Source organism: Stigmatopora argus, chromosome 9 (assembly GCF_051989625.1).
Source record: "Stigmatopora argus isolate UIUO_Sarg chromosome 9, RoL_Sarg_1.0, whole genome shotgun sequence".
NCBI classification, from domain to species: domain Eukaryota; kingdom Metazoa; phylum Chordata; class Actinopteri; order Syngnathiformes; family Syngnathidae; genus Stigmatopora; species Stigmatopora argus.
Genome location: NC_135395.1, coordinates 19,450,924 through 19,463,352, shown reverse-complemented (window position 1 = coordinate 19,463,352; position 12,429 = coordinate 19,450,924). Strand labels below are relative to the sequence as shown.

Genomic DNA, 12,429 nt, shown 5'->3' with positions numbered 1-12,429 from the left:
TACCACAGGTTAGCGGAGAGCCATAAACACCCATCAAAAGAGCCACATATGGCTCCCGAGCCATAGGTTCCCTACCCCTGCACTAGGGTCACACTCCATTTTGGACTGGCTCCATCAATCATTGGCCACAACACGCCCCCCTAAGCTCCCTCCCCACTTGAATTAAAGTGCAGCCAACGTTACTTTCCTCCAAATGGGCGACACATCCGTATTTTGGTTCAATTTGGGTGAAAACGAGAGCAAAAATTGGAAGAGAGGATTTGGCAGGCCTTCCAATGGCGCTGCCACGTCTACACAACAGACGCGATGAGGAACAGTATCGTGAAGAATGCGTCGGTCTGAGGACACATCCTTCCTCTCTCGCTCTCTCGCTCTCTCGCTCTCTCTCTCTCTCTCTCTCTCTCTCTCTCTCTCTCTCTCTCAGGGTCACGTACTCACAAACGGGGACATGATCACAAATGACAAATGAAAAACAGCGGCTGAGCGAGCAAGTTTGACGAAGCAGAATCAGCTGAACATTTGAAAAACGTACAAAGCATTCATGTCAGATCTCCCAAAAACTTGCAAGCACAAAGTTACAAAAATCCAAAGAAACTCACTCAGGTGGGGAAACGTGACGCATGCGGATGATGGACGATGGGCGATGGGACAGGATTATAGGATCCAAACAAAAATGGGTTAGGGTTTGTCTGCTCACGACGCAATGAGGAACGGAACAGGTGGGGTGACTTGATTGGCCGACACACAAGGAGCAGGAACAACAGGTGGACTCAACAGGCAAATACAAGGGCAGCTCAAACCCTAACGCATTGATTTCCTGTCATTTGGATTGGTTGTTTTCTCTCTCTCTCTCTCTCTCTGTAATATCAGTGTTAATTCACTCTTCGTTAAAACCCATTTCATAGCCAGATAAATTATTGACAGTTAATTTTTTCGTTTTTTTTTTCTGATGTCAAGCAGTTAATGGAGTACTTTGGAGTGCAATTTAATCCCCTGCTTTTGCAACCACCTCGATGTTTGACTCGTTTATTCTCACGCAAACATGCGAATCTATACTGTCATCTAGTGGTTAAAAAGAATAAGTGTTGATTAGAAAAATTATTTGGATTTTTTGTCATTCTTCAAGCTAAAATGTTTTATGCAAATGTGTTCTGAAAAGTTCCAATAATTAAGACAGGATTATACACTGAAATCCATCAATAGATCATCTCAATTTAAGAACTGATAACAATATTTTATACTGTACATGTATATTTTAAGTTTTGGGCACCAATTAACCAAAAATAACTGACACTATCTACCTCATTATCTGCTAATTATTTAGCAGGTGTGTTAATAATGCAAATAATCATTTTCAATTTGTGTCAATGGCAGCCTCCTCATTAAATGAACATACACATGTCTTCAAACAGATAATATAGAATTTATTCTGAACAAGTAGGAAAATACATAGGTAGGTGAAAAGGAAACAAGCAGAACCTGTAGTCAATGAAACAAAACGAACAAAAACAACAACAAAAAAGGTACAAAACTAGTCCAAAGAGAATTGAGAGGACGGCTAAGTGTACAACAGAAAACATTGTTTACCATTCAGTTCAGTTTTCAAACAATAAATGTTGATTTGAAAAGAGCTGCCTTGATTTCTAGTCTTGGTTAATGAACATTCTATAACATTGTGCAAGTATTTTGTCATCAGTTATTAATTTATTCTTTCTTTTTTTTTGCTGGTATTTATGAATGGTAAACAATAGTTGGTCCAGTGCATAAACACAGTGACAGATCAATAAAATGTACTCGGCTGACTACAGATAGACAATCCTGATCATTGAACAACTAGCACGAGGTCAGCGAGGCAAGAAAATGGGCAAATATACAGGTGGAAGGAAGCTTTAAAAAGAAAAAAAAAAAAAAGTAGCGAGTGCGCCGTTAATCAAACAAGCTACATTAGTGTCCACGTAAAATGCCTAAAAGAAAAAAAAACAGTGAACGTTAAGAGTATTATTGCCATTTTTCCCCAAAGGGATGCAATCGCTAATGCCAAAGTTCAATGACGTCAACCCGACTTTGGGGGTTATGTGGGCGGGGTGGGGGTGTCCATTATTAATAGGCAACTACAAGCAGCTTTGGTGCACGGTAACAACAAAAGAAGAACAAAAACAAGAAGAAGAGGAAAAAAAAGCTCACAACTTCTAAAAAGGAGCACACAACACAAAAGCACAAAGCACAACATGATCGCACCGCTTTGGCCCAGGAAGGTGACGGTCTACCTTCGGCGGGCGGGCGAGCGCGTCCAATAGAGCCGCGTCGCATTTCAAAATAAAAGCAACAAATACGATCGCGGGAGCACTCGGGCGACCGTTGGAAGCCGCCAGGTCAGCTCTGCTGCCCTCCCTCCCTCCCTCCATCCTTCCCTCCCCTTCAGGCACTAGAACTGTCCAGCTAGTGCCAGGCAAAAAAATAGATCTGCAATAAAGCTCAAAAAGGTAACAAAACCACAAATTTAAACAAAAAAAGATGGGTGGGGGGGCAGATTTTCCTCTAAAGACCAACGAACGCCACCTACCCAAACAAACAACCTTGGACTCCCCCACAAGGATTTCATTTGCGGCGGGAAGAAGCGCGTGCGTTGATGGCAAAGTATGAAAAAGTAGCAAAGGATACCATCGTACAAGTCGTTTTTTTTATACACCAACACTATTCAACATCATTTTAGAAAGGAACCATGAGATACATCTTTTATTCACACTTTACAAAAAAAAGAAAAGCTAGACTTAGAATCGACTGCAATACTAATGCCATTGGGGGGAAAAGAAAAGTGGCACGGTTGCTTTTTAAGTTAAAAACAAAGGCCCGGGACGACCGCGTTGAGCCTTCCTATTTCTTTTCATCCCTGCCTGGATTAAAAACGACGGTGGCCGTGACGCACGTGGGCGGGCGGGCGGGCTCGTGTTAAGTGCTCGTCGAGCTTTTCTGGGGGGGGGGGGGTCCACGGATGGCACGGTAGCTGCCGCCGCGCCGCTCAAACGATGATAATACAAAGTGGATGCTCAAAAGGGCGTTTAAAAAGACACGGCTCGACAAAACCAAGTTAAAGGTGTGGGGGGCAATTTAAGGGGCGGTTCTAGCATGGGGGGTGGGGGGGGGGGGGCGCTGGGACTTTGTAAAAATGCTGAGATGATCTGGTTGTGAAAGCAAAGTAGCAGAACTGACTGTGCTTATGTACAAGAATGACTGCATAAAAGACAAGTGAGCGGGGGTGGGGTCACACACACCTGATTACTAAGGGGGCTCACAGAAAACCAGTATACACAAGATCATGAACATTGTCACGGATTGTAAAAAAAAAAAAAAAAGGGGCGGGGGGTGTGGGGGGGTCGAGAATGTTAACAAAAGGGCATAAAATCTTCACAAAAGGTGGACTTAAAAATAAAAGCAGAAAAGCTTGTTCAGGCGTCGGTCGAAATGTTTAGTGCAAAGACAACGACTGCTACGATGAGGCACGATGTTTGCTCGGATGCGTGGGGGTTCTTATAGGGGAGGGTGGGGTGGTTCCGGGGAGTCGTTTCTGCCGCACGCGCTCTACGTGCCGTCGACGGACAAATCGGGGCGACGGCGCGGACGACCAAAACGATGCGGGGCTCCGTCGACGAGGGAGCGCCGAGTGGGGACAAAAACGCCACGAACAAGCTCGTTCTCCTCGCGTCGTTTGTACCAGCTGCTCGTCAATTTCCTCGCGACGCCGACGGGATAAAAATTTAGCTTTAAGTTGATATACAATCGTCTCAAATGGGATCATAATTTACGCTCGGTACAAAAAAAATGCCAGAAAACGAGTCTTCTGTGGTTCATATACAATCATGTCAAGACTGACTCTACATTTTTTTTGATTCTGTACAAACACTTGCAGAGGAGGGGGGAGAAAAAAAAAAGACGAACGAAAAGACTGATTTCGCACGGGTGTGTCGGACCGACGGACATGGGGACATCACTACTGGCCATGGAGAGACGGTGCTACGGATCCAAAGTGTGTGTGTTTGTGTATAGAGTTGGACAGTGAGAGGAATGCTAGCAACACCACCACCACGACTAAAAACTAATGGAGTCCCTTCCCCAAAAACCGAATGCTGGCTGAGAGCGGCGTGTAGCACGAGAGACGGCATCGACGGCACCCCCAAAACAGTCGGAATTCCGGCCCCTGGTCGTAGGCGTAGCACCACAGGAGGTGGCCAAAGGTGACCGCGGAAAACGCTTACTTGTCGACCCCGAGCCCCGAGCCTCGCCCTCACCCTCACCCCCACCCCACCGCGCGCGGCGGCGGCGGCGTTTCGAGTGACGTGTCCGTCGTCTTTGCTGGTTTTTCAGATTTATACAGGACAGACGGGCAGGCCCGCGACACGCCGGGGAGCCAAAACGCGGCCCCGCCCCCCTCGCGTCGAAAAACGCGGGGATCAACTAGCGCCCCGTGTGGCTGATGCGAATATATCAAAGAGGAACCCAAAGACAGACGGTGATACGAAAATTGGACTGAATTGAGCAGTTAAAAAAACCAAAGAGAGAAAAGAAGGAAGGAAAAAAAATATATAGAATATCTATAACATCATACGAAATCCCTGTTGGCCAGATCTCACTGTACGAATATTTTACAGGTTGTGTTTCTTATTTTTTTCCTTTTCGTTTTTTTTTTTTTTTTTGCCTTCCTCCTCCGGGGGCGGCGCTCGGTCGAGAGGGAGGATTAAAGGAACAGGCCCCGCCGTCCCCCCCCGATCCCGATCCTCCCCCCGGTGGAGTGGCAAGGACTCACTACCTGCGTGCGGGCAGATGGAGACCGTTGACCTGGTGGGGCGTGTTGGGCAGGAGCAGCTCCAACTGGGTGAAGAGACTGAAGTGGTCGGAGGGGATGTGAGGGTGCGGGCAACCGCTGACATTGTTCTCGACCAGCCAATGAGAGTCCAGGGGGCCCAGGATGCCCAGGACGTTCAGGTGAGGCTTGGAGTAGAAAATGTAGTCAATCACGCCCTGAAAAAAATCAAAGTGCCAGAAATCAGGACCCATTTTGTGCAACCAACTCACCAATCCAAATTACTTTAGCGACCGCACATCACGTAAACCAGTGATTCTTGAAGATGACAGCATTTTTTTGACAATACGCTACTGGTGTCATTTCAATCCGTATGGATACGTGATACCAACTCAGTGTTGGCTATATATGTCGGACTATAAGTTGCACTTGGTTGGGGATGCGACTGTTGTTTTTTTTCCTCTTCTCTCACAATTGACACAGCTTGTTATGTTGTCATTTTTAGGCTATTGATATCTGGGGGGGGGGGGAACAGTCATGTTAATGGATGCCTATTTAGCTTGATAGTTTCCATTTTATGTTTGTTTGTTGTTACCATATGTTTGCTTTTGGTTTCTGTTACTATAAAAAAATGGCCCTTCCAAAATTGTGATTTTTTTATTCCTGTTCACTGAAATCTTTGGCTGGTGTGACTTATACTCTGATGTGTCTTACAGATGGAAAATAAAATACTCCTTTTTTTTTCTTCAAATTTCTGCCCAGACTATGAAAAATTTGAGTGCACTCCAAAGTACAGATAAATTTGGATCTAATGGTTCTAGATGTGAACAGATTCATGATTCAACAGGCAGCACCCGTGTCAAATGGTCACAACGGAAGTCAAAATGCTCGCATTTCCTGAGCAAAGTCTACTGGTTCCGGACTCGAGTGGTCGCCACCCCATTGAGGCAATTTGCATTCTCAATGACTCATTTGGATTTGTTCCTGATCCAGTCTGTCCAATGACTGACTAGGAAATTGATCAACACTGCCGCCAAGTCAGCTCGACTCTCAATGCAGCGCAGGGTATGCGGTTGGTTACCTTGAAGTCAAACGTGTAGTTGGTGTAAGGCATCAGGCCGTTCTCGTAAGCGCTCTTCAGTTTGAAGCCGTGGGTGATCCTGCCGTTGGACGTGCTGCTCTTGCCGTTGCAGTTGAATTTGGTTAGGCTGTCGCTGTAGCGAAGCTCCTTGAAGTCCTTGTGGGTGCAGTCCACGCCGCCTGTACTGAGGTACTCCACCACGCCTGAATTGACAAAAGGACAAACTAAAAAAACTCTCCGTAACGGAGACCCCCATACCGCTAAAAGGACGCGGGTACTTTGTGATTTTTTCCATTATCGCGGCCATGTCTGGTCTACATTCACCGACTTACGGTCTTGCGGAAAGGCGCATATTAGAGGCAATAGAGTAAGGTTTCGCTCCTTTCTAAATGGGAAAAGCCACAGACCTTTACCGTGGTAGAAGACCGTGACAAACTAAAGTTTCAGCTGGCAAATTGAGTGGACGTAGCGAGCGGACGTGAGCACCGTCCGCCTGACATACCAGAATCGGGCAAGGAGTTGAGGTCAGCGCAGAGCACCAGCGGAATGCCGTTGGTTTCACCGGAGATGGAGGACAACTTGAGGCTGCGCGTGGCCTTGTCCACGATGCTCTTGACTTCCGACAGGAACATCATGGTCTGCACTAGCTTCACGTCAGAATATTCCGGGTCCCAGTGCATGTGGGCGTTGGCGATCAGCAGCAGCTGCTTCTCCATGCCGTGCAGCGACTTCCCGGCTGAAAAGTTAGCAAGCAGAAAGTGAGACGGTGGCAGTGGAGCTAAAGAAGGACGGTCCACGCCACAACAACTCACAGGAGACCTCCATCATCTCTTTGCGGACTTCTAGCAGTACGGCGACGCCGATGTTGTCCTTGGTCATGACGCGATTCAACATGGCCTCCGAACCCTCGGAGTTAGCCATTGCCAGCTGGTTGAACTCCACGGTGTGCTTCTGGACAGCACTGAACCTGAAGAGATGGGGAGAAAAGGGCGAAAAGAAACCAAAATGTGCGTGAGACGCTCGTCACTTGAGTTACAAGTTAAGAGGTAAACAAAGTCTGCTGACAATCAATGAAGGTGAAAACATTCAGAAACCCACCCAAACCAGGCATCAAGTCCAACATACTGATATTGGCCATTTCTAACTAGGCTAACGACGTACGCTAGCTGGCCTCGTTTCAATCACTGTTGCGTTTAGAATACGTACTTTTCCGTCTTGTAGAAAACGGCGCATCCATCCACGTGTTTACGGTCCGACTCCGACATGGTCCTCGCTCGCGACTTTGGACTGAAGAAGCCGTCGTAACCCTGCTCTTTCAGCTCGGGCAGGAAAAAATTGTAGTACTGCTCCGTCTCCACTTCCTGTTTTGGCGTGAAGCAAAGTTGAGCGCGGGTACGTTGCCAGACGCTTGAATAACAGAGGCAAAAATGTGAGACGGCGCGCTGGTCTAAAACCAGTCTCACCTGCAAACTGATGATGTCGGCATTGCAACCCATAATCTCTTGCATGATGGACTTCTTCCTGTACTCCCAGTTCAGCGCCCAAGACGGGCAGTAGCCGTACAGCTGCCTCGTGGCGTACTTGTCGCACAACACGTTGTAGCACATGACAGAGAAGAGTGCTGCGCGAGGGGGAATACACAAAACAGCTTAGTTCCACTAAGATGACTTTTGTTAAAACCAATGCTCAATTGGTAGTCAATCTACTGCATACCTGTCAACGTATATCTTTTCCCCATATTTGATACATTTTTTGATCATTTCAAATGGTGTACGCCGTACAACAACTTTTGTATGGGAATTTTTCTGTTTTTTTTTACTGATTGGGCACCCTGTACTCCACTTTGGGGAACATTTTTAGACTTTTAACCCCGTGTGAGTGAATATGTGCCGCGTTGCATTTGTACGGTTTATCATGGCATCATAAGGGGAATTGCAATCAACAATAAGGGGAACAGATTGACAGGTACGCTACCGTATATGCCGTACTATCACGACTACGGTGGAAATACCTGATGGCCGGGCTCGGTCTGGTTCTTGGAGGGAGATCCACGACCGGGCTGGGGGCTGCTCGGTTGGTACTGGAAGGGCAGAGTAAAATGGTATTTATTAGCTTTGGGATTTGGGCTCTATTCCTTTGGCAACATGCATGTTGTGACGATTGCAGTTTGCATGCGCGGAGGCCACTCACAGCGCTTGATGGCCCCCGCCAGATTGTCTAACAAGTAGTTGAGCAGTCTTCGTGTACCATCGGGTTCCTGGTAGAGGCTCATGATTTCTTGTGCAAGTGGGTTTCCTGAAGAGGGTTTAACAAAGGTTTACCGTCGCTGAATTGAATCCAGTGCCTTTATTGACAAGTACTACAATGAAATTGAAATGACAGTCAATGATCGAGTGATGACGCACCTTTTAACCCCAGTGTTTGTAACTGAAACAGTTTTCCCAATTCAAAAGGCAGAACCCGCAACTGGTTGTTATTTAAAAGCAGTTCCCTGCGAAGAAAAAAGGGAGCTTTCATCAACACGAAGGAATATTCGCTCTCAAGTATTTCATGTATTCAACAGGAGAGAATAAAAAAAAGACTGTTCAGATAAAAAGCTACTTCACTGTAAGTACATTTTGATAGCCTGCATAAAAATGTCTCATATTTTTCGGACTACAAGTCGCACCAGCCAAAGAAATACGCAACCAAGAGGAAAATGTGACATTTTAGGGAGGGCAATTTTTGATTGGATCAGAAAGCAAGAACAAACCAACTGAAATGGAGTACAATGGGCTAAATAGGCATGACAGTTTTTCAGACAAATACAGTCTAAAAAACAACAACATAACAAGCTCCGAGAGAAAATTAAACATAAGCTACACGACTATTAGTGGCAGTTCCAGCCAAACTACGAAAAAGGGTGCGACTTATAGTCCGGAAAAAACAGTCATTGCATATGGAAGAGCCCAAATGATCGGCGACGGCCAACCTGAGAGACACCATGTTGCCAAGCTCTGCCGGCAGGCTCCTGATCTTGTTGGACGAAAGATCCAGGTAGACCAAATTATGAAGTTTGGCAATGTCCGGCGGGATGCGCGACAACGAATTGTCGCTGAGGTGCAGGGCAGTGAGGTGGGTGAGTGACCAAAGGGCCGTGCTCAGACTCCGTACCCGACCTAAAATCAAGAGGGCCTTGCCGTGAGATTTGCGCAGTACAAAAGTCAAACGCGTTTCACTATGTCAAGTCAAAAAAAATTGGATCATTCCTCCTTAGAGGCTATAGGAATCATAGATCAAGATGGAACACTTTTTTGGAGAAAGATTGTGGATTCATTTTTCTCAACAGCCATCTGACCAATACCGTGACCTGCCCCTTAAAGTGACACGTTTTAATCCTTTCATTATGAAGGCCAAACTAATTGAAGCAATACACCAATGACATATAAATCATTTGTTCCAAACACTTTTCCGTATCGCGAGGCACTCATTTGCATATGAAAAGCTTTCGTAAACTGAATATTTCATACCTAGAGGCATTTGTAAGTAGAGGTATGACTGTATTATCAGGAGATATAGAGCAAGACGTCCCTTTTTTAATGAGGATTCTGTAAATAAATTTGAACACCCATGTGGCCAATACTGTGAATTAATCCCCCCCCCCTCCAAAAAATAAACATATTGCATCCAAGAGCGCTGAAATTCTACGTACCACTAATTTCCAGCTCAGCCCAGTATGACTTCTTCCCATTGGCTGCCTCCTCGCTGGACATTATTGTGTACATCCGCCGGGGATCTGGCGGGTCATATTTTTCCTTGGGCATTCCTGTAACACTAGAGACAGATCAATGGTGTTGGGGGTGGCTGGAAAGAGTCGGCAAATTCTGTCATTCAGCGGAAAACGTTATCATCAAAAGAAATAGGTCTGCGCCTGGTGATTAGGAAACAAATTGACCTAGAGAATTTTTCCAAACCAAAATAAACCACGACTAGAGGCGCCAGGTTGTCACAATGCAAATAGACCAAAAGTAGGAATTTGTGGAAAATGCCAATGGCTCCACCAAAAGAAGACACTTCCTTTCAGTATCAAACAGAGATATGTCTCCCTCTAGATTGTGTTGTACTCCAACCTAGTTTCTTGTCTTTATTATAATGACATTTTCATAAATAAATAAAATCATTGCTTAAGCCAAGTTGAATCTTGTGAATGATTCAATTATCCCTCTTCAATACTAGCACGCTTCCTAAGAATGTTCTCAACATAGTTACAAAGTTATTTGTGAATAAACCCTCACCTGGGAAACTTTCACTTGGTGGTTGGCTTCCTAAAACTGTCTGAATGTTCTTTTGACCCATCATAAGCATAGAGAGAAGATCTAGAATTGTATGTTGCCAATTTTGAAGGAGTTTCACTGTATTTAATAATTATCAGATGTTAAATGCAATACGCCAGTTTTTCACATATGCTAAATGTTATGGTATAGTGTTGAGTTATTCACACAACATTCTGTATTTTTCATGAGGACAATATAAAAAGGGTCTTTTGTTGCTATTTTGTAAAGCCCTCCAGTCCATTTATTGGAAGACCCTCTAAGAATTTTAACTCATTCACCACCAACAACTTATTCCCTCCCATGTTGTTGTTTTTTTTCTTGGAACCCTTGCGTTATGTATCAAGAATGTTGTTTATGATGTTCAACGGCTCATAACTGAAGAAAGAGCGGGCACAAAACCTTTTTTAAGATGAAAGGTGGGACTTGAATCTTTAGTTTTTGCAAATTGTGTGTTCACATAACCATAGATTAAAGCAGTGGCGCTTGAAAGACCAACCAAAATCATTGCAAATACATTGTATGGATGCTGAGGAACTTTTGAGTAAACATCTTATTTGGTAATTATCGGCGAAAAACATTTGAATGTGTAACGATATTTCAAACATCTTTGCAATTTTTGAAAGTCAATCCTAAGGGAGGAGAAGAATACAAAAACATGTTTTTTGTTTCAATTTTGACCAAAGTTCCTACTAGTCTTATTAGAATGGGTCACCACTTTTTATTAGCATTTAGGTTTCTGTCCTATAATTCCCTTTGGAAAAAAGATTGACAAAGCAGTTCAGCTATTAAACAAAATGATGTTTTTGTTTTCACTGAACAGAGAAAAAGCAATCATGTTTTGTCACTTATTTGGGGAATTGTTTAGCATTTATCAAACCGTATACAGTACTCTCAAGAAGTACAGCCTTCAAGATACCAGTACTAAAAATACATCTAATGTATTATACTAATTACAACATAATTATATATAAACGGAGTGAGTGGTATAGCAGTACCTACAACCTAAAAGCCCACAATAAGATTGAGCATTTTTGGCTATTTGACGATGTGTGCCTTTATTAAGTAGAGTAATGAAAATGTCCCGTATCAAGCTCACAAACTCTATTACAATAATATACGAAGATGACAGCAAGTCCCTAAGACAAGTAGTAAATATTGGCAACAATGTCAGAAACAGGCTAGTGATGAGTTGATCTTTTTTCCCCCATTGACGATAGCTGATTAGCCAAGCTTAACCTAAATAGGCATTTGTTGGCCACCAAACTATACATAACACACATACGGCACACTGCTAGCGTTAACACGGACACACTTCCTCGCAGACTGAATAGGAAATGGAGTCACTAAGTGGGTTAAAAAAAGGGGCCCGTATAATGTAAGCCTGGCCCCGCTGGCTTCATCAAACACGCGCAGTGTAATTTCGGAAAAGATACAGCACAATTGTTTACATAACAGCCTTGCACTGCCTAGTGAATAACACTAGGCCAAGAATCATCGTAGCAGCTAGCTATTAGCGACTAGCAAATATCACGGAAGCCACCACGACCATGTCTCTTTGATTCCGACCCACCGGATTATAAAAGCGTCCAATTACCTAACGTGCAATTCATTTCCAGCTATATTAGCTTTAGCGCCTGCGAGCAAGCTTGCTAGCTAGCTAGCTACGAGCTAACAGATCCAATTATTCGGAGCTGAGCGACTTGCTATTTTCCTAAGTCTCGCATCGGAGAGCGGAAAAAAATTCACCGACGCGTTTTCGAATTCCGACTCGGTTTAAAATAAGTGTAAACGGGTCAGATGGGTGTCAAGAGTGGCGTATGTACCTGCAAGAGCATACCAAATGGCGAGGACGACTGCGTGCTCTCTTTTGTTTTCTAGCCACTTCTCAGCCGTTTCCGCTGCTGCTGTATTATGGCGACCGTGGGGATTTTTTTCCTTCGGCTGATAACGGCGAGCGCTCCTATTGGTCCGCGGCTAGCTGGGCTCGAACAGCTGTTGAATCAAAATAAAACCGGTGAACGCTATAATAATAATAATAATTATTATTATTATTACTATTAATAAAAGACGTCGAATCATTTCCTTCTTACCTCTTCGGATGCTTGATCACTTTCCGAGAGGCAAAGACACGCTCGCGAGATGCTTTTGACCAAACTCGTGGATTTTGACAGGCAGGAGTTCGGACTTGGAATCCCAAAGTGTCTGGTTAATGATAAGTAAACACTCTTGACCCTGTT

At 44.5% G+C, this 12,429-nt stretch overlaps 1 protein-coding gene across 2 annotated transcripts; it reads right to left on the bottom strand.

Annotated features, from left to right (window-relative positions):
• Positions 1-1,403: 1,403 nt before the first annotated feature.
• Positions 1,404-12,140, bottom strand: cnot6a (CCR4-NOT transcription complex, subunit 6a). 2 transcript variants are annotated; one of them, XM_077609619.1, is made up of 12 exons: positions 12,016-12,140; positions 9,571-9,692; positions 8,851-9,037; positions 8,285-8,370; positions 8,070-8,174; positions 7,891-7,959; positions 7,343-7,500; positions 7,086-7,240; positions 6,692-6,846; positions 6,382-6,615; positions 5,880-6,082; positions 1,404-5,016 (listed from the first exon to the last, which is right to left on the bottom strand). In XM_077609619.1, exons 2-12 carry the CDS (start codon positions 9,680-9,682, stop codon positions 4,801-4,803), a joined length of 1,680 nt encoding a protein of 559 aa, XP_077465745.1. In that variant the 5' UTR covers positions 9,683-9,692; positions 12,016-12,140; the 3' UTR covers positions 1,404-4,800. The 2 variants fall into 2 exon arrangements, with proteins under 2 accessions (XP_077465745.1, XP_077465746.1); XM_077609620.1 differs by having other exon boundaries at positions 12,030-12,102.
• Between the last annotated feature and the right edge of the window lie 289 nt (positions 12,141-12,429).